The following is a 22,324-nucleotide window of genomic DNA, read 5'->3' on the forward strand; positions in this document are numbered from 1 at the left end:
GCTCTACAACAAGGTGGCCTGGAACAAGAACAGTCAGTGCCTCTGCGGGCAAGACACGTGCAAAAGCCAGAGGCCCCGGGAAGAATCGTCTCCCAACATTTGGCTCAAAATATTTTCTTTAAATTTAACTTTAGTTTTATTTTTGTAACAACTGGACGGATACCAAAACTCTCCAAGTTGCGGTGGGGGGTGGGGGTGGGGTTGAATTTTAGGCCAAGTGGCTTCTTTTTTTTTTTTTTTTTAAAGGAATGAAAGTCTTTATTTTATTTTTGGCTGAGATGAGTCTTTGTTGCTGCATGGGCTTTTCTCTAGTTGTGGTGAGCAGGGGGTTACTCTCTGTTGCAGTGCATGGGCTTCTCATTGCAGTGGTTTCCCTTGTTGCAGAGCACAGGTTCTAGATGCTCAGGCTTCAGTAGTTGCAATTTGCAGGCTAGAGAGTACAGGCTCAGCAGTTGTGGCACATGGACTTAGTTGCTCTGCAGCATGTGGAGTCTCCCTGGACCAGGGATTGAACCGGTGTCCCCTGCATTGACAAGGAATTCTTATCCAACGTACCATCAGGGAAGTCCCCAAGTGACTTCTTGACAACTTGGCAGTTCTGGGACCACACTGTCTCCCAAATCCACTAGCACCCTGCGGACTCCAGGGACAGAAGCCATAGGCCAGTTTTCAGTTACAGGAACAAATCCAACTTTTGCTCATATCCTCTTCTCAGTAACCCAATTGTAAGCATACTGGACATGAGGGTAGACAAAACCTTTTTCTAAAGGCTAGCTGGTTTAATCCTTGCTACAACCCTTTGGAGAGGGAACTTATGTTCCCAGCTTTACTTGGGGGGGAGGAATCTGAGGCCCAGAGAGGAACTGTGACTTGCCTAAGATCACAGAGCAAGGAATTGGCAGCACTAAGATTTGAACCCAAGGATTCTCTGCTGTGTCCCCTTGCCCAGTGGAGAGGTCACTGGGCAGTTCTCTCAGCTCGAGCTATCCCTCAGGCCTTCCGGTGCACAGCAGCCATGGGATTTTTAATTCAGCCTTAGAGGACTGGAGTGGGGCAGTGGTGGGATTAACCCAACAGGTGGGATTGTAGGAGGGTCGCAGAGAAGATACTCTGCCTCCTTGACACGTTAGGAAGCGTCAAGCCTGAGAGGTGCCCAGAGAGCCCCAGGAGGAGCTGTGGACAGAAGCAGCACAGGACAGGCCTGAGGCCTCTCCTACCTGGCGTGGCTCCACCTTCCCCCGCGAGTACCCTCCGCGGCCCCAGGAGAAGGGGTTAGGAGAAGCCACTGTGGAGGATGACAGAGCGTACCCACCTATACCCGCTCCTTGTCTGTACCCCAGCCCTTTCCCTCAAGCTAAGAACTGCAGCTGTCATTTGACCTTAGTTGCATGGCTCTGAGGAAGAAGAATGGGATTCTAGATCCCCTTTCTTGGGGAGCTTGGCTGCAGAGGGGAGCGTGTTTCCCACCTCTTCACTCCCTTTCCTTCTGGACATGAGCTAGATGTGGCCCCACCCTTGAGAAATCCCAGTCCTGTGGGGACACAGCTCCTGATCCCAGTAATGGCTAGGTAGTCAGTGCTAGACCAGGCGACATCCCAGGGACCGTGGTAGTCCGGAGGAGGAGGCAACATTAGAACTGGGCACTGAGGGATGTGTAGGAGTCCCTCAGACAGAGCAGCAATAAAGATAGGCTGGGTGAGAGTACGTAGAGTGGGCATGACCACGGCACCTCCTTGCCCTTGTCTGTCCCAGCCTTACTAGCCACCGGTCAGTTCCATACTGTGCTTCTCAAACTACATGTGGTAAAAGACCAGTGTTTTAAAAATCTGTGAAGAGCCAATATTTTTTAAAATACTATAAAATTAGTTGTTAGAAAAATGAAATGAAATATAAACAAAAACACAAAATACAAGTCCAGGGTCCACAAGTCCACAGATATAACATTTCTCTGTCGAATGGCTCTGAAATTTTATGAAAGTCTACTTTCGTTTTGCCTAATTATTTATTTATTTATTTTTGCATAATTATTTAATCACAGACTGGTAATGAGCAGCTTGTACTGGGAATGGTGCTGGTCTGCAGACCATACTTGGAGTAGCTCAGCTCAAACATGCCATGTGTCTTCACACCTTCAGCTCTTTGCACGAGCTATTCTCTTGGCCTGGAATGTCTGTCTCTGGCCATTGTTGCTGAATTTATGCTTATCCTTCAGAGTTCAGTTCAAACTTCCTCCTGGCAGACTTTACCAACCCACACCCACTCCCAGACAAGGTCAGTGCCCCACCGTTAATGACCTGGGCACCTGTGTGTGTTTCCATCTGTGTTCCCTGATCCGGACTCCTTGACAACCTATGAAGGATCACGGAAGCTCATGTCTGTATTGTCATCACTGTCCTTAATGCCTGGGCCAGAGTGAACATTTGCTGAGGCCAAAGAAGACGGCAGGAGCAGATCGAAGCGACCTTGAGTGCCAGGCTTAGGAAATTAGAAGCCACACCTGGGCAGTGGGAAGCCACAGTGAACCATCTGGCAGGGGAGAGACCCATGGTCAAAGTTGTGCTTCGGGAAGCCAGTTTTGGTGGCCTTGAAGGCAACAGAAGTGAAGCTGGGAGGTCCCATTTAGCCTCCTGGAATGGTACTCATCACTGATATTCACGAAGCCCTTGCTATACACCCACTCTGAGCTGAGCCCTGTCCAGACGGTACTGCTCTGCACCATACCCCTGCTGCCTGCCTCCCAGAGAGAAGCTGAGACCCAGGAGCGTCTACGGGCACAGTTCTGAAACTGAACTCCACAGAGCCCTGGGGGTACCATGCAACCCTTCCAAGGCTGAACAAGGTTGTGGGGAAGCAGGGGAGGCTCAGGGCTCTATCCCTGCTTCCACCAGAGTCCCTCTTTTTCTGTTTTCGAGATCAGAGTCTGCTCAGAGAAGAACTCTCTGGCTTAAAACAACTTCAACACCCCTGGGAGAGTGGGAGTAAAACTGTTGGAAACAGCTGGCCAAGGCCAAACAGGAGCGCCGGCCTGCTCAGGCCCTGAGAATGCGTACAGGGGGTGGACTGGGGAACCGCCCACTAGAGGCAAGGGAAAGCTGATTTCCCAACTGGCCCTTTGTGCCAAGGTTTCCCTGACACTCTCACTGGCATCCTGGCCATCTGGAGGGAAGGATCATGTCCTGATGAGGTGTCACAGAGAGGGGATGGAGTTGGGCAGCTGAAGGGAGAGCCGTGAACTGGGCGAGGGAGACGCGGCATCTGCTACTGACGGGTTGTGCAAGCCCCTCCCCATGTCTTGGCCTCACTTGCCCCATCTGAACCCAGACAGGCGCAGTAAAGAATGATGGGAAAGAGGTTTTGGTTTATACCAATCTGGGCTCTGCTCTGGCTCCACCATTTAACAGCCGGGAGCCTTGGCTTCACCCCTCTAAGCAGCAGCTTCCCAATCTGCCTGACCGAGATAAAAGACCTCCAAAGCTTATCATAGGCCGGGTGCTCAGAAGCAGACTCTTGTGTGCAGATGACTTATTATGAAAGGGCTCCCAGGAGGAGCTGATACTGAAGTGGATGAGGCAGCGGGAGGGCTGGGAAGGGAGGGGGAGGGAAAGGAGCCCCGTAGGGGCACGGTTTCAGGCCAAGTGCCAGCCCCAGCTGCAGGGGACGCTAGAGTTTGAGTGGCAGCTCACTTGTCCTGCGGGGCTAGGATGCTGGCTTCTAGATGTCCACACCAGTCAGCCCTTGCCTACAGACTGCCCCAGGAGGACACACACTCCCAAACACTTTGAGGGACAAAGTGGCTCTTTGGAGAGAGTCACAGATACAGGCTGTTAAAAGGGAAGCCCATGGAAGCCAGGGTTGGGCACGAGAAACAGAAGCAGGGATCCAGGGGATGCGGATAGAGCTCCTTCGGTGTCCACTGCTCCACTGTTCTCTGGGTTGTTATGGATTAAGTGAAGTGGTTCATTCAGGCCCCGACACAGTGCCGGCCATATGTGGAGTATGCTTAGTCGTGTCCAACTCTTTCAACTCCATAAACTGCAGCACGCTAGGCTTCCCTGTCCTTCACCATCTCCTGGAACTTGCTCAAACTCATGTCCAGGGCTTCCCTGGTAGCCTAGTGGTTAAAAATCCATCTTGCAATACAAGGGACATCGGTTTAATCCCTGGCCTAGGAAGATCCCACATGCTGATGGGCAGCTAAGCCTGTGTGCCACAGCTATTGAGACTGTGCCCTTAGAGTCCAAGAATCACAACTACTGAGCCTACATGCAGCAGTTACTGAAGCCTGTGTGCCCTGGAGCCCATGCTCTGAGGCAAGAGGAGCCACCACAGTGAGAGGCCCCCACTCACCACAACTATAGAAAGCCCTTGGAAAGCAATGAAGACTCAGGGCAGCCCTAAATAAATAAATAAATAAATTCTTTAAAAAAAAACACTCATGTCCATTGAGTCAGTGATGTCATCCAACCATCTAATCCTCTGTCGTCCCCTTCTCCTCCTGCTTTCAATCTTTCCCAGCATCAGGGTCTTTTCCATGAGTTGGCTCTTCACATCAGGTGGCCGAAATACTGGAACTTCAGCCTCAGCATCAGTCCTTCCAATGAATATTCAGGGTTGATTTCCTTTAGGATGGACTGGTTTGATCTCCTTGCAGTCCAAGGGACTCTCAAGAGTCTTCTCCAGCACCACAATTCAAAAGTATCAATTCTTCAGTGCTCAGCCTTCTTTATGGTCCAACTCTCACATTCATACACGACTACTGGAAAAACCATAGCTTTGACTATACAGACCTTTGCAGCAAAGTGATATCTCTGCTTTTTAATATGTTGTCTAGGTTGGTCATAGCTTTTCTTTCAAGGAGCAAGCATCTTTTAATTTTATGGCTGCAGTCACCATCCACAGTGATTTTGGAACCCAAGAAAATAAAGTCCCTCACTGTTTCCATTTTTTTCCCATCTATCTGCCGTGATGTGAAGGGACCAGATGCCATGATCTTAGTTTTTTGAATGTTGAGTTTTAAGCCAGTTTTTTACTCTCCTCTTTCACCTTCATCAAGAGGCTCTTTAGGTCCTCTCTGCTTTCTGTCATCAGCTACATATCTGAGGTTATTGATACTTCTCCCTGCAATCTTGATTTCAGCTTGTGCTTCATCCAGCCCGGCATTTCGCATGATGTACTCTGCATACAAGTTAAATAAGCAAGGTGACCATATACAACCTTGACATTCTCTTTTCCCAATTTTGAACCAGTTCATTGTTCTATATCTAGTTCTAACTGTTACTTCTTGTCCTGCGTACAGGTTTCTCAAGAGACAGTAAGGTGGGCTGGTATTCCTGCCTGTTTAAGAATTTTCCACAGTTTGTCGTGATTCATATAGTCAGTGTGTAGTCAATGAAGCAGAAGTAGATGTTTTTTCGGAATTCCCTTGCTTTTTCTGACTGTTGAATTGCCATGAATTGCCAATTTGCCAATGAATGTTGGCAATTTGAGAGAGCTCTTCTTGTGGTTACGAGCAGGCTTGGTCTAGTCAAGCAGACCGCTCTAGGCTCTGGGGCTCACACGGGGTGGTGGGGCTCCTTTGCACCCTCTGCGCCAGGCCACGCACTGTGCCTTCCCCCTAACTCTCACCCTTCCCCGGCAGCTGCAGTCCATGGTGGATCTCCTGGAGGGTACCTTGTACAGCATGGACCTCATGAAAGTGCACGCCTACGTCCACAAGGTGGCTTCCCAGATGAACACGTTGGAAGAGGTAAGGGCAGGGCTCGAGCCAGCAGCCAGGCTGCTGCCTGGGCAGTTCTGTCTGGACCCTGGGAGCTGTTAGAAGCTGGATTCCAGGAGGGAGCTGGGAGAAGGAGATGCAGGCCACAGGGTTCAGTCTTTGAGGAGGAGATCCGACTGGGCCTCGAGGGCCTACAGGAAGCTGGAGGGCTGGGTGGAGAAATGGAGGCGCCTGCTGGTTGTGTGAAAGGGGGAGGGGGCTGGAACTTGTAGCCACCTTCAGTTCACCAAGACCAGGGCACAAGTCTGGGGCGACCATTCATGTGAAACACGAGTGTTGTGAAGGACTGGCCAAGCCTCCTGCAGCCAGGCCCAAGGCAGCATGGCTGTTCAAGGACCCACCCGCCATGGAGACTGAGGTGCCAAGTGTCTTCTCCTGCTCAGGGCAGATGTGCCGGAGGGCTGGGTAGGTGGCTGACACCACCTCTTGAAGACAGGAACAGAGCTGAGTGAGTGGGGAGGTTCAGGTTTGAGGTCTGCATCTCTGCTGGCACAGCCTGGCCTCCGCCTGTTTCCTGCATCCGGTTCCTGCTGGGCTGCTGAGAGCATGGGGATAGGCAGCTGCCAGGAGGGGTGTGAGGGGTTTCCTTTCCGGCTTCCTTTCCAGCGGGAGGGGGGCACCTGGGCATCCTGTGCCCCACAAGGGGAGATTAACCCCTTGTGTGCATGCGTGCTAAGTCACTTCAGTCATGTCCAAAGCTTGGCAACCCTGTGGACTGTAGCCTGCCAGGCTCCTCTGTTCATGGGATTTCCCAGGCAAGAATACTGGAGTGGGTTGCCATTTCCTTCTCTAGGGGATCTCCCTGACCCAGGGATGAACCCGGGTCTCCCACATTGCACGCAGTTTCCTTACCACTAGTGCCACCTGGGAAGCCCCGATTAACCCCTACGAACCCCAAAGCCTGGGGTCACGGTGGTCTTAACTATTCGAAGATTATTTGGTGAGTATCTCTTTTGTGCCAGCACGGGAGAAAGATCATAACAGTTGTTGAATTTCTACTGTGCCCCAGTATTTCCTGTGCATAGTACGTGCCAGGCTCTCCTGCTGTTGGTTCTACAGTTCTGCTTTGACCTTTCTTTCCTTTTGTAATCTTAGGAAATGTTAACTCACTTCACATAACTGTGAGCCAGACAATCTGGAGGAGCCAGACAATGATTTCCGCAGCCACGAAGAAATGATTTTTAAATTATCTTCTGTTTTGCTTTATCTTTGTTTTGCTTCTGTTCACTAAGTGATAGCTGTGGAAAACAGAAGACGTTTTTTGCTAACACTGGGAGGAGACAGAACAGCCTCAGGAGGCGCTGGCTCCCTCTGCCTAAGGGAAAATCACGGAGGTCAGGCAGCACTTTGGGGTTCCAGCTTCCCTCTGCTTTCTTCCCTTATGCCAGTGCTTCTCACCCCTGTGTGATTTTGCTCCCCAGGGGACAGCTGGTGTATCTGGAGGCATTTCTGGTTGTCACAATTTGGGGGAGTGGGTGGCAGATGCTGTTGGTTCTAGTGGGCAGTGGTTGGGGATGCTGCTAGACATCCTACAATGCAGGACATTCCCACAGCACACAAATGTCGATAGTGCTGAGGTTGAGAAAGCTGCCTTACTGGTTTGCCTTCTGTCTTCCCTGTGACCCAGGTGGGAGTGGGGCTCTGTGTGTGTCTGTTAGTCACTCAGTCGTGTCTAACTCTTTGTGACCCCATGGACTGTAGCCCACCAGGCTCCTCTGTCCATGGACTTCTCAAGGCAAGAATACTGAAGTGGGTTTGCCATTCCCTTCTCCAGGGGATCTTTCCAAACCAGGGATGGAACCTGGGTCTCCTGCATTGCAGGCAGATTTTTTACCATCTGAAAAACCAGGGAAGCCTGTGGGGCTAGGGGCTGCTAAAGCCAGGCAATGTCCGCAGCAGGAGGGAGACAGTGAGGCAGGGCAGGAGAAGCAGAGTAGGGGTGAGGATGGGGCTTGGTGCTGTGGGTGGAGCCAACCAGACCCAGGAGAAAAGTTGGAGACTTGGAGACTAGGAAGGGATCAGAGGCCATAGCAAAACCCCAATGAGTTCATGTTTATTTTATCAAAAGGGGATATTTATGTATTACTTGTGAATGTAAAAGGTAATTTTAAAGTAGCAAAAGATGGGTAGCAACTTAAAAGGTGGATCCACAAGGGACTGGCTAAATACGTTTTGGTCCATCCAGACAGTGGCAGACTGTGCGGTCAGTAGAAGGTGTAAGGAGCACTGTATACACAGATGTGCAAGAGTCCCCAAAATAGACTCAAGGGAGAAAGCAAAGTGGAAACGAAGGAAGAAAGGGAAGAAAGGAGGGAGGGAGGAAGAAGAGGAATTCCCTCGCAGTCCAGTGGTTAGGACGCTGAGCTTCCACTGCCAAGGGCTTCGATCCCTGCCAGGGTTCAGTGTCTGAAGCAAGATCCTGCAAGCCATGCAGCGTGGCCAAGAAAAACAAAAGAAAAAAGAAAGAACGCCATCACAGTTAACCCAGAAACAGGCGGATGGGAGACATAGATTTTCTATCCATTTGTATCCTTTAACTTAGTAGTATGAACATATTTCCTATTTGTTCATTCATGCAGTTTTTAAATTAAAGTTAATAACCACAGGGTCTCCGAGCAGCATGCATTATTTCACCCCTGCTCTTGGGTGCCGCCCCACCCATTCCCCTGGGCCCTGCTCGGGAGACTGAGTTGGCAAAGCCTGATGGCAGAAGCTGGGGTGTGCCCCAGGGTGGGAGACAGCCCGGAGACTGGAAAGACCTCGAGTCCCGCCCCCACAGAGCATCAAGGCCAACCTGAGCCGGGAGAACGAGGTGGTGAGGGAGAGCATGCGCCACTTCAGCGAGCAGCTGAAGCACTACGAGAACCACTCAGCCATCATGATGAGCATCAAGAAGGAGCTCTCCAGCCTGGGCCTCCAGCTGCTGCAGAAGGACGCGGCCACGGCGCCCGCCGCCGCCCCGGCCCCCGGCGCCGGCAGCAAGGCTCAGGTGACGCCAGGCTCTGGTGATGGGGCCTGAGGTGGGTGGGCTGGGAGCACAGTGTGCCGGGACCTCGGCCCTGAGGGCCAGCTGGGTGGGGGTTTGGGGTCGTGGGTTGGGGCTGAGGGCTGGCCCAGTGGGAGAGTCCCTGGCAGGGTGGGGGGTGAGGGGGTGCCTGGTGTGCAGTAAGCAGTCAACACAGGTGAGCTGGGAGCGGACATGGGGCTCCAGGTGTTTGGCAGTATTCTCACTCCTGGTTCCAAACCAGTGGGGACAAGGTTGCAGAGATGACCCTCTCTGCCTGGTCCTAGGGGAACCAGGTCACCTGCCACACAACCACTTGTAACCTCACCTGCTATGGCTGGGCCCCTGGCTGCATCAGTTCTTCTGAGGGGGGCAGGGGGGGTATGTGGGCAATGCCTCTGGGACCTGAGCCAACTAATAACCACTTCTTCGTGCAACCCATTGACTGTGGGGCGGAGACCTCCTGCAGCAAACACCCAGCCTTCCATCTTCAAACTCAGCTCCCAAAGCGAGCAAAGGCGCTGCTTTTTATCACCAGGCAGAGCCATCCATGACATATAACACACCTTTGGGCAAATTTGAAAAAGGCCCTCCTCTAGCCAGACAGATTGCAGAAAAGACTAATTCTTCTAATTCAAATAAATTAGAAGAGGGAGGGACCTCACTGCTGGTCCAGTGGATAAGACTCTGAGTTCCCAATGCAGTGGGCTCGAGTTGCATCCCTGGCTGGGGAACTAAGATCCCATATACTGCAACTAAGCTTGAGGATAGCAACTGCTAAGTCCTTGCACAGCAACGAAGATTCAGGGCAACCAAAACAAGTTTAAAAAAAAAAAAGGAGGGTCCTCTTTGGGTGGATGAATTATTCTAAGGTTCCTTCCTTTGACTGACACACACCAGGATGTGTGCCTTGGCAGATGGAACACAGACTAGACTTTAGTTCCATTGGCTCCTTTGATCAGTCACCACGTGCAGGACACAGCCCCCAGCGCTCCCTCAATGGCCTTGTTTTCTGATGAGTGCGGGAAGAAGGGAGCTGACTTCTTCACAGACATTGTCTCAGCGAAGCCCACACGACCTGCGAGGACGGATGCTCGTTGCCAGTTTGGCAGATGAGGAAACATGGAACAGGGTCACTCGGAGAAGGCGGCCTTGATGGAGCCCGGGCCTGTGTGACGGCCAAGCCCATGCTCTTCCTCTCCACCCCTTGGCCTCCTGTGCTGACATTTTGATGATGGGACCATCTGTGTCTGCAGCAAGGACCACCTAGATGCTGATAAAGCAGGGAGGAAGCCCGGAGCCTCGGCCCTGAGCTGGCTTCCTGCTCATTCTGTGCCAGTTCCAGAGCCAGAATGAGTCCTGCTGGGGCAGTGGCACAGAAGGTCTAGATTCCGTCCTTGCTGTATCTCTTGGAGATCCTGCCTAACAATGGGTGATGTCACAGGCCCTGTGTTCGCGTGCCAAGCCAGCATCAGATGCATTTATAAGGAAGCCATAATAACGAAATTGTCAAAATGTTAGAAACAGCATGCCCTAAGGTCAATGCCCTGGTGACCAACCATCCCAGTCGGCCCAGGAATGAAGGGTTTCCCAGGATACGGGACTTTCAGCACTAACTGGGAAAATTCCAGGCACACTGAGATGAATTGGTCAGGAGGGCCTGAGAACCTCTCGCTGCTCACGCACAAAGACCAATGAGTGAGAGGGACGGGTGGGAAGCTGACCTCCCCGGGGAGCTGACCATTGCAGTCTACCCCCCAGGCAGAGTGAACAGGAATTGGGAATCTAACAGGAATCTAACCTATCAGGCTGGGCTTCAAGCCTACCGGGGAACTAGAGAGCTGTATGGGGAAACCAAGGCACACATTGGTCATGGATGTCACCACTATGGGAGGAGAGCTGTGAATTCATGAGCACCTGGGACACAGGGCCTGGAGCCACCTGACCGCCACCAGCCCCCACAGGCTGAGCCTCCCTGACCCACTGAAACATTCCTTCTACCACCCTCCAAGCCTGAGACTCCCCTTCTCCCCTAGGACACAGCTGGAGGGAAAGGCAAAGACAACAACAAATATGGCAGTGTGCAGAAGAGCTTTGTTGACAAGGGCCTCTCGAAACCTCCTAAGGAGAAGCTGCTGAAGGTGGAGAGGCTGAAGAAGGAGGGCAAAGGCAGATTCCCCCAGCCCACAGCCAAGCCCCGGGCCCTGGCCCAGCAGCAGGCCGTGATCCGAGGCATCACCTACTACAAGGCGGGCAGGAAGGACACAACCGAGGCCATGGCTGGTGAGTTGGAGGAAGATTGGAACCTTGGGGAGTAGGGGCCCTACAGGGACCCAGGATCTCTTCTGCAGACTGCCCCAGATCTCAGCTCCGGGGTTTACAGGTTGGTGCCCTTTGCTCATCCACACAATGGGATAATCCCCCCCTGGGGTTGTCGGGTGGGGATGAAATGATAAAATCAATGTGAAGCCCCCCTGCAGTATTTCTAGTTGTCTCCATTCTCACTGGACTTTTCCTCCTTCATTGAAAGATTTGCTGAAGGTTCACTATGTGTGTGCTGTACCTTCCAGACATTCCGCCTAACATGAAGCCCCTAGTCTAGCGGGGAAAGCACACGCGTAACCAAGCAGCTGCCTCTGGTGGGGCGGGAGAACGCAGGGGCCAGGCCAGGGTTCTGGGAAGGGCCCCGGGGCCTCTGCGGCAGCCCCCATGCCCAGACTGGCGTTGGAGTGAATGGCCTCTCCAGCACGTCCCACTCTCTTCCCCCCAAAGAAGAGCCCACAGACTCTTGTCTCTTTCTTACAGCTCCCTACCAGATCTCGGTGAAGTGCAATGAAATAATCGAAAAACAAGAGACAAAAGTTCCAAGAGTTCCCAGATTTCTGGGCCATCCCCACTGGTGTGATCCTCCCTCTGAGCTCCTCCCCAGATGCCTGCTCTCCTCTGATGTCCCTGAGAGGTGTCCCCAGCCTGCTTCCCCTTTCCGGGTCCTGCTGATCACCTCCTCCGCTGAGGCTGTCCTGCCTAGCCCATGCCCAGTGGGGCCAGGAGTGGAACTGTGAGGGACCAGTCTCCCAAGAGCCCCTCAATTCTTGGGCTCTCAGATCTCAGGGGCCTCTTCTCCCAGCTCCTGGTGCCAGCTGCCAGCTCTGAGTCCTGCCAGTTCAGCCTGGCCACCGTGTAGAGCCGCTGACCCCTGGCCAGGGCCCTGCCCATGAACAGCTGCAGGCATCTGACTCTGCCAGTGAGGCCTGTGGGAACAAGCCCTGCCCTGGCTGGGTGCCAAGGTTGGGCCCCACTGAGGCCCGATGACCAGAGGGTGTGCCTTCATACCCTAGAGATTCCAGGGGCTGCTCCCCAGTGGGGCCTGGCTACACCCCGTGCAAAGAGGAAGCCCAGCAGGAAGAGACAAGGTAGAAGTCACATGAGCCTCAGTACATCTCTGGGGGCCCTACCACTGCAGTAACGACAGCACAATTCCTTTGTTTCTGGTATCACAGCTTTGAATCCTTAAACACGTGCTTTTGCACTTGATCCAGGAGAGGAAACGAGCTCAGAGAGGTGATGTGACCACCTCCAGGTTTCGCAGCGAGTTAGTGGGACTGCAACCCAGAAGCTGCAGAATTTTTGTCCCCTGCTCTGTGCCCTGAGTCTTACTGCTTTCCCTGCCCAGACCCCAACCATTCCAACCCAGGGGAGCGTGGGTCAGGGATGACCCGGAGATGCTCCCAACCAGTTCTATGGAGCTGAAGAAGTCCCTGGTACAGCCCGTGCCAGCAGGGGTGGAAGAAGAAGGGAGGGCAAGCAAGCTGAGAGATGGGACTTAGGAGATGAACAAGGGGACAGAGACCTGGGGTCCAGAGGGGATGAGAAGCTGGCCACACCTGCCCTACCCTACCTGCGGTGTCAAATCCCGGATGAGAGAAACTAGAGGGTGGTTCCAGACAAAGACAATGTCTGTAATATGGGAGCAGGGGTTTCTGCCTCCTGAAATTGGATCCAGGAAATGAAAACATTGGTACAAAGTGTTTCTTTAGGAGGGAAAGAGGTCTCAGGTCCGGCACCTCATTATTTACCAGGATCTGTGCAAATGTCTCATATACATTTTTCTCTAATCGATACAACAGCTTGATGTGGTAGACCTCACGACTCTCATTTCATAGAAGGGGAGGCTGAGGCCCACCTAGACAGGGGACTTGGCCAAGGCCACTCACCCGAGGGGCTTACAGCCAGTCTGCTGACCATGAAGCCCTCCCCACTTCCCACTTTTCAAGGCTTTTCACTCCTCAGGGGCCACCCCCTCCTCTCCCCCATGGCCCCAGCACTGGCAGCCCGGTGGGCCTGGGGAGGATCCCGGGCAGCGGTGGGTGCTGCTCGATGTGAACACGGGGTCTTCTCTTCACAGACAACGCCCTCAAGGGCACTTCCTGGCTGGAGCAGCTGCCGCCCAGGGTGGAGGGCCGGCCACCCGAGCCCAACTCGGCAGAGCGTGAGGACGCTGCGCCCCCGGCCCCTGAGGGAGCGGACTTGGCCCCCGGCACCCCTGCTTCGGATCCCACTCCCACCCCCACCCCCACCACCAGGCCCCTGCTCACTGAGCCACCTCCACGCCCAGAAGTCCCCAGTCAAGGTGAGTAACCCTCACAGGGGTCAGCAAACTCCTGCCCGTAGGCCAAAAACAACCTGCAGCCTGCTTTTGTACAGCCCTTGAGCTAAGAATAGTTTTTACATATTTTAAGGGTTATTTAAAAAAAAAAAAAAAAAGAATATGGAACAGAAATATGTGGTCTGGAAAGTCTAAAATGTTGGCTATCTGATCTTCGTAGGAAAAGCCTGACCACATTTACAGGGAAACAGATAGTGTTCTCAATAAATTCCTCTTAAAACATCACCTAGAATCCTATCATCAAATCCAGCAACTATTTTTACTTCTGGATAGTCTCTGGCCCTGTTTTTTATGTCCATGTTTGTAGTTTTGGCGTATGTCTTAGGTAGAAATCTTCCTAATTAAGTCACTGAGCCCATCCTTCTGGAGGGCATCTTGGCTGCCTTTGATAACAAGCCTTAAAACCATTCCCTACTTTGGTCCATGTGCATTCCACTTCTAGGAATCTTTCCTAAAGGATCCATCAGATATGTGGACAGCAGCTACAGCTTAACTGGTTTCCTTGCGGCCGATTTCTAATGTCAGAAAACTAAAAATAATCTCAAAGTCTAACACTGAGGGGATGGTTAAATTAATTCAGTGGCACAGCTGTCTGGCGGTCTGGTGGAACCTTGAAATCACGTCGTTAAAAGGTCACTTAATGATGTGAGAGATTGCTCAGTGGAGGGAAAAAACAGGATACACAAAACTGTGTGTGCAAAAGAATGCTGGTGCTTTTTAAGCGTCTCTGCATGGCTACACATGCAGAGAAAATAAGAAAAGGAAGGAGATACAGCATGTTTAACAGTTTCTTTGAATAACAGAGTTTTGAGTGATTTTTATTTTCTACCTTTTCCTTTTCTGAATATTCTGTTTTCTACAATGAGGAGACATTGCTTTGATTATGAAGAAAGAAAAAAATAATAATAATAAGGCTACAAACAAAATCTCAGAGGGGATTTAAGAATGACCCAGATGACGTTCCCAGGACTGTTGCTTTGGCTCAGGGCCTGTGGGTGTGTGTACCAAATGCTGCACCCCTCGCTCCCCACAGGCAGAGAGGCGAGCTGTGAGGGCACCCTCCGGGCCGTGGACCCCCCTGTGAGACACCACAGCTATGGGCGCCATGAGGGAGCCTGGATGAAGGACCCTGCTGCCAGGGATGACAGGATCTATGTCACCAATTACTACTATGGAAACAGCCTGGTGGAATTCCGCAACCTGGAGAACTTCAAGCAAGGTGGGGGGCCCCTGAGAGGGGAAGGGGGCAGGTCTGGGGAGCCTAGGGAGGGCTCCCCTGGAGACATGGCCCTTATTTGCCTTCTGGTTTCCTGTGGTCCAGGCTTCCCCAGCCTGGCCTAGCTCTGACTGGTCAGCCACCCCAAGAAGGGGAGTCTGGGGGCACCCCCTAAGTGGAAACTCTGAGTACTGTTACCCTTGACAGTAAATGACACTCACGAGGGCAAGACCACGTCCATCTTGTTTGCAGCACTCGCTGAGTGCTTATTATGTGCTAATCACCTGTGTGTATCAACTCATGGTATCTCCAGAACTCCACGAGGTGGGGGGTTATCACTCTGTCTTAAAGGTTAGCAGAGCCCCAGGGCTTACAGGAGCTTCAGGTCTGGACAGGGAAGGGCAGAAATTTTATTATCACATCTGGAACATGATGGGGGAAAGGGTCAGTTAGACATGACCTGCCCTCCAGAAATGTACAATCTGATGTGTGTGGCAAAAGCTTCAAGAGACAACTTGGATATAGTGATAGAGGGAGGCCTTGGGGCTGTGGGAGCCCAGCCTGGAGACCAGGGAAGACTTCCCGGAGGATGTGATGCTGAGGCATTCCCCAGGCAGACAGGATGGGAAATGGCAGTCTAGGCAGCAAGAAGGGCATGGGCAAATGCCCTCTTATCAGCCTGGCCTATGCTGTCCCACAACTGGTAACCTTGAACCCTCTGAGCCCCCATTTACTCCCTGGCAAATGGGATAATGTCTTGATGGGGGGAGATAACTGGCCCAGCTCCAGGCCCACGGCTCACTCCGTTTCCATTGTTTGCCGGTTCCTGGGCTGAGCTGAGGGTTTTTCCCAGAGGCTCTGGTGTGACCATCCGCTCCCTGCACGCAGGCCGCTGGAGTAACATGTACAAGCTGCCCTACAATTGGATCGGCACGGGCCACGTGGTGTACCAGGGCGCCTTCTACTACAACCGCGCCTTCACCAAGAACATCATCAAGTATGACCTGCGGCAGCGCTTCGTAGCCTCCTGGGCGCTGCTGCCGGACGTGGTATACGAGGACACCACACCCTGGAAGTGGCGCGGCCACTCGGACATCGACTTCGCCGTGGACGAGAGCGGCCTGTGGGTCATTTACCCTGCCGTGGATGATCGTGACGAGGCTCAGTCCGAGGTGATCGTGCTGAGCCGCCTGGACCCCGGCGACCTGTCCCTGCAGCGCGAGACCACGTGGAAGACGCGGCTGCGGCGGAACTCGTATGGGAACTGCTTCCTGGTGTGCGGCATCCTGTATGCCGTGGACACGTACAACCAGCGGGAGGGCCACGTGGCCTATGCCTTCGATACGCACACGGGCACTGATGCCCGCCTGCAGCTGCCCTTCCTCAACGAGCACGCCTACACCACCCAGATCGACTACAACCCCAAGGAGCGGGTGCTCTATGCCTGGGACAACGGCCACCAGCTCACCTACACCCTCCACTTCGTGGTCTGAGTGGGAACCTGGCCTCACAGGAGAGGAGTGGCTGTGGGCATGGGGGCTCCCCACAGCGACTCCTGCAAGAGACTCCCTTAGCAAACATTTACTGGGGGCCAGGCCCAGGGCTAGGTGCTAGGCAGGTGGCTTAGCAAGGATCAGCCTTCCTTAGCACCCAGTGGAGTAATAACTGCTTCCACCTGCAGAGTACTGTCAAGAGCTTCACGTGCACTAACACACTTAATCTTGACACCCTTGGAGGTAGAGGCAGTTAAGCCCATTCAACAGATGAGCAGACTGAGGCCTCCATCTGGATCAGGCTAGCCCACTTTACAGATGAGACCTGACCATGCTCTCCCCTGCCTCCAACCCTCTTCCCTCTCCCCTGGTTTTTCTTGTCCTCTCAAGTCTGTCTCCCTTCCCAGGGGCTAGTTGAAACCTTTGGGATCAACACACTAGTGTTGGGTGGAGGCCGGCTCTGCATGCCATCCCAGGCCCCTGTTCTGACTGAGCTGCTGGTGGCCCAGGGGCTTTGGGCCCTTTGGCTAATGCCCTTGTTCCTTGCCTTTGGCCAGTCCCCCATCCCCACCCGCTGTCCGACCGCATTCCAAACCTCCACAGTCACCCAGCCACTGAGCAGAAACCACACCCCGAGAAAAAAATACCAGCCCCCATTCCAAGACCCCCTCCCTCTGTACTCATTTTTATTTTCTCTTATTCTTCATCAGTGCCGTCATTTGTTTCTGAGGCAGCAGCTGAGAAGGCTGCAGGCAGCTGCCTGCCAGCACAACTCTACCAGAGTGGGGAACTGGGCCAGGCCCTGGGGCTCCCTCTCTACCCAGAAGTGCTGGCTCCAGCCACATACCCAGGCTGTGGGACCTCTCCCCGTTACCTCCTAGAGCCTTTGGGCCTGGGGTCCACCTTGTCCTTTCTCTTTGGGCCTTTGAACCCATAACCTATGTGCACTCAGGGATACTCCAGGTCTGCCATGAGCAAGACCCTAAGCCTGAGGCTGGGCAGTACCAGGATGAAACAGGTTTCCTCTTCCTTGGCAGTCCTAACCTGGTCTTTAGATGGGCTGGCCTGGGAGGCTGGGGGGAGGCTGAGATCTGGGCAGCCAGCACAGAGGAGGTTTTGGACCTTCTGGTGGCAGGGAAGACCCAGGGGGTGGAAGCTGGGAGGGAAGGAGAAAGGGGTCTGTGGGTCAGGCTTTTCCTGGCTTAGGAGATATTGAGGCCAGGGTGCCCGGAGTCCAACTTGGGGCTGAAAATGCACAGGTGGGCATCCCTGAGCCTCAGTCCCGGGCAGCCCAGAGGATCAGACCTTCAGGTCTGTCCCTGTCTGCTTTGAACAGCATTTTTAGAGCTGGAAGAAGTTCTCCAGCCTGACTTCTTGCATCAACAAAGAAGAAAGGGCTCAGAGGGCCACTCTGGGAATGGGACACAGCCAACCTCCCTCCAGAATGGCTTTGTCCATATCCTTTATTCTCCAGGCTTGGAGGCTGCTAGGCCATAAACCACCCAGCACTCAAGCCATCCCAGCACGTTTGAGGGGTGTTCACAGCTGATCTCGACACAACCCCGGACCCTGCTCTTTCCTTTAGTCCCCGTGCCCGCTCCCAGGTGTCTGTCTGTGTGAACACCCAGCTGCCACGTTGGGAAATTCAGCTGCATACCCTGGAGTGTAAGGAAATGCATTTTGTGCAGAATACACTTCTTTCAGACATTGTCAGGTGACGTTATTTTGTTTAAGCTATAACTCACCCCCAAAATAAAGGGGAATGATGACGCCCAGCCAAGCCAGGCCTGACTCATAGTAGCGGACTCATCCAGGCACCCCCACCCAGCGGAACTCCAAGGGCTGCGCGTACAGACTCTTTGGGGGCTGCAAGTCCCAGCACTTCCCTTGGCCCTGGGTGTGGGTCTTAGAAGACTCAGTGCTTTGTGATATCACAGCCCAACCATGTGAGAAGTGTTCAGGCTCCTCTTTTCCCATTAGTCTTAGAAAAGGGAAAGTTAGAATGGACTGATTTTGAAAAAGGACAAGCAAAATGGTTTTCTCGGGGACAGGATGCTGGTGGCAGCCTCTAAATATTCACTTATCCCCTTCTGCTTTCAGGTCCTTGTATGTGGGTTACATTGTAGGTACAGTTATCTTCCTCGTTTTACAGGTAGTCAGACTGGTGCCCAGAGAAGTTAAGTGGAGGCAGTTAAGTGGAAAGCCAGGTTTCCAAGTCAGGTAATATAATGTGAACATCAACAGTAGGCTAAGAAAGTCATGTGCACCTTCACAACAGTGGAAGGTATATACTCTGTGTGTGCCCATTTTACAGACGGGAAAACTGAGGTGAAGGGACTCACCCAAGCAAGCAATTTACTCTGTAGCAGAGTCAGGTTTTCACGGCTGGTTAGTATGTGTTTCTTGTCAATTGTGTATCTCTCTCGCAGCAGCTCCAGAATTAGTGCTCGTTTCTTTTAACCAGTGTAGCCAAGTCATGAATTGCATCTGCATAGGAGACCCAAGAAGGAGGTTGGGGTCCGCTCGTAAAGAGCCTTGAATGCCAAACCAAGGAGCGACTCCCTCCAATCACATTTGGAATGAAGTCGAATATAAAGGAGAGGAAAGGAAATTCTAAGACAATTGGATTTTGTCCTATCGGTGATGGGAGGCAGGGAAGAGCTTTTGTTGTGGGATTTACTATGTTTGATGGCAGGTACTTAAAGAAGGGGAGAGACAGCTTTTCCTGCCGACCTCAGCTGTGAAGGCAAAGAAAGCCATCTCTGGCGTTTCTGAACAATATGATACAGGAAGGGGCTTTGACTGCTACCTTTGATTCCTCGTGAGAGAATTCTAGGCCTTAATATTTAATTTGCTCTGTCTGGGGAGAAAAGAAGGAGGCTTCTGCCTTGGGAGGCACCCTAAAGGTAAGGCTAGGAGGTGGGGTGGGGTTTCCTGGGAATGACTTGAGGGCTTCTGAAAGCCGGTTTGTTCTAAAGCATCTTTTCCTCCTTGACAACATTGGAAACCACTCTGGTTACAGGAGGACACAGCCCAGGATGGTTATCAGGGAGCCCTGGGTAAGAGTTGGGAAGTCCTAGGTTCGAATCCATCTATGCTTCTCACAGGCTTCACATACGGGCAGGGTAGGGACTGTCAGAGGGGACAGATGTCAACTCCTTTTTATGGCTGAAGACTTGCAGTTCAGTGAGGACACAGGGCAGCTGAGGGCCCAAGCAGTACCCTCCTAGAGCTAGAAGGCAACTTTATCTACAGTATCACTAATCCACCCGGGAGCCCCACGGTTGGCATTACTTTTCCCCATTACAGGGGATGAACCTCAAGTTCAAATAGGTTAAGCAACCTGCTCAGGGTCACGAATCTAACAAGAAGTAGAGTCAAGAGTTGAACCAGGTCTGTTTTTACACCAAAGCCCAAAACTAACTGTTGTTAAGAATTTTGTAACCAGTCAGTTTTCTTCTTTGCTTTGGCTACTGGGAAGCTTAAAGTTGAACTTGAGGTTATTTTTAACAGCCATTGTACTGAGTCTCCTACTGGACTCTGGCTTCATTCTAGCTTTCTGCTTTTGCCTTTACCCTGATCTCTTTATTGTATTTTATCTATTTTTGTAAATTGCCACAGTATCTTTTTTTGCACCAAGGTGGACGAAACCGAAATAAATACATGATCAAAAGTTTAATTTAGAAGTCTTGATTCAATGTTATCTGCATCCTTACCATAACACAGACATTTCATAACTTTTAAACAATACTTAGTTTGTTATAAGAATTGGCCTTGTTGCTAGAAACTGATCTGGAAAATGAACTAAGTCACAAGAACCCAAGTCACGCTGAAAACCAGGCCCCTCCCAGGGTAGAGGAGAAACAAGCCATTCCCAAAGGTACAGACACTACCTTGCAGCCCCACCTTTAGCTGCAAAGAGAGAGCATCCCAGATCAGGGGACATGGGGCTGAAGGTAAGAACAAAAAGAATTGTTTTCCTGGGAAAAGACAGTATGTGGAATCGGGGAGGGGGCCTTGAGCATCACTAACTGATGTTTCTCAAACCTCAGTCATGCATGTGACTTTTGTCTCATTTCCCTTTACCATCTTCAGTATGCTTTGTTATCTCTTTTTTCAATCATTTCATTCTTTTTACTAATTTTATTTCAAAGGGACGCTTTATAAGCTGTTAGCAAAAATGAGAACAAAAAAATCTTTAAAAAAATTGTTTAGGGATAAGCTTTTTTACAATAGTAAAAGAAAGCCAGTGACCACAAACACAAGGTGATCAGAATGTGATGCTGAGAACACGCAGTCTCGCTGGACACCATGCCTCTGAAGCAGGCCCAAGGTCTTTGTGTAAAAAAAAGATTAGCGAATGTTCAGGGGATGTAAAGGGCAAGCAAGCAGAATGTGGACATGTCATTGATGTAATCAGAGGGATGAGATTGAAAGAGAATAGCTTCTCCCATGTGACTTAATGGCCCTTCACATGGTGGCTTAGGTACCTCCAAGGAGCAATCAAACCACCGATGGGTGGCTTGGGTTTAGACTGGCTTCCCAAACACACACATACACACCCTTGTTCAGCCCAATCCCCACAGGACAGACAAGTCAGAAGCACAGTGCCACTCCTGCCATAGCAGAGACTGACCGGGATACATCCCTTTTTCCACCCAGACCCCAATGGGGCCGATCCTAGTCCCAAGCAAGCCAAACATGGCTGGGTTTTAGGTAATCTGGACCATGACCTCCAACTCTGGCTCCTCACCAGCACCAGTCCCATCTGTTCTCCGCCCCAATCTCCCCAACTTTGCATCAGCTTTGCGTTACTCTGCCCAGGACAGTGGTCCCCTGCACCTGTGCATGGCCGCCTCCCTCCGGTCATTCAAGTCTCAGCTTCCCCAGGGAAACTGTCCCTCAATGCTGAGTCTAAAGTTGTCTCCATCACAAACTTCCTTGTATCTTCACTTGCAGGTGAAGTTTATTAGTTTTCCTTCTTCAGGCCTGTCTCCTGTCCCTGGAGTCTGAGATCTGTAAGAGCAGAACTTACTCTCTTCTTGTTGATCAGCACCCTGGAGATGCCAACAAATGTCTGCAAATAACTGAGTGATCTGTCTCAGAACCTAGAGTCAGGTTCCAGGCAGGAATCTCCAGAGTGTTAATCTCAGATCATTAAGGTGAGAGCAGATGGATCTATTTCCAGTAATTCTCTCCATCCTGAAGTTCTATGAAAATGAGAAAACACATCTTCAGGGAAAAATACCTGCCTAAACACTCCACCCTGGTCTGCAGCCAGAAAAGAAAGCTGGCCAGAAAAGAAACACTTGGCCAGCAAAGAAAGTTGTGGTGTTTCTGTCGTCTGTGGCAATAACACTCTCACGTGCCAGACACGCAGCTCTGAACCCCAGTTCAGTGTTCAGGGCAGCTCAGTGGCCCACAGAAGCCAGAGACTGTAGAGCTCAGTGGGCTTGGGGGCCAGACTGACTTATCTCTGACCCTTACCAGCTTGCCTGACAACATCACCGGCCAGAAAAGGAGTGAGAAGTCTTGTGCAGTTTTATAAACCCTGAGCGTGATGCCCAGTACACCGTAGGCATTCAGGAGGCAGTAACTCCTGTTAGCATTGTGACCAGTTAATTCCCTGCTCAGAGGATCTGCCAGCTCTTCCAGCAGAGAGCTGCAGGGTATCCGATGTGATTGATGCCTGTGTGCCAGCCTTGGGGGCACCAAGCTGAGCAAGTCTCACTCCTCCCCCTGGGCACCTGCGGGAGGTGCGGAAGCCATTCGTAGACATGCCCACATGGTGTTCCTGGTGCTGTGAGAACTAAGAGTCTTCAGGGGCTCTCTGCGCCTTGCCGAGGAGTGCGGGCTGCTCCTGGAGCCATGGAGGTGCCAACACCTCCCAACCTACCTCCTGGCCAGAGTGAAGCACCTCCTCTGGTCCCTTTTGGATGCTCTCCTCAAAGGGGATGATCTTCTCCTGCCCTCTAGATTTTCTCACTAGGACTTCAAGCCCTAGGATTTCCCCTCCACCCAGTGGGGAAGGAATAACAAGGACTGTCTGTAGGAGCTACACCGGCCGGGTGTGCTCCGCACCAGGCTCAGTTGCCGAGCCTACGGCATCATCTCATCGAATCCTCCCACAGAACAGGTACTTTTGCTGTCCACGCTTCACAAATGGGGA

At 52.0% G+C, this 22,324-nt stretch overlaps 1 protein-coding gene across 1 annotated transcript in view; it reads left to right on the forward strand.

Annotated features, from left to right (window-relative positions):
• Window positions 1-19,834, forward strand: part of OLFML2A (olfactomedin like 2A) — a 29,033-nt gene extending 9,199 nt beyond the window's left edge. The window contains exons 3-8 of the mRNA XM_043469530.1: window positions 5,639-5,746; window positions 8,556-8,765; window positions 10,817-11,063; window positions 13,186-13,410; window positions 14,480-14,665; window positions 15,551-19,834. Of these exons, the coding sequence (XP_043325465.1) occupies window positions 5,639-5,746; window positions 8,556-8,765; window positions 10,817-11,063; window positions 13,186-13,410; window positions 14,480-14,665; window positions 15,551-16,155 (1,581 nt within the window). The 3' untranslated portion in view covers window positions 16,156-19,834. The remainder of the gene's footprint in view (window positions 1-5,638; window positions 5,747-8,555; window positions 8,766-10,816; window positions 11,064-13,185; window positions 13,411-14,479; window positions 14,666-15,550) is intronic.
• Window positions 19,835-22,324: the final 2,490 nt, after the last annotated feature.

This window comes from Cervus canadensis, chromosome 5, assembly GCF_019320065.1.
Source record: "Cervus canadensis isolate Bull #8, Minnesota chromosome 5, ASM1932006v1, whole genome shotgun sequence".
Taxonomy (NCBI): domain Eukaryota; kingdom Metazoa; phylum Chordata; class Mammalia; order Artiodactyla; family Cervidae; genus Cervus; species Cervus canadensis.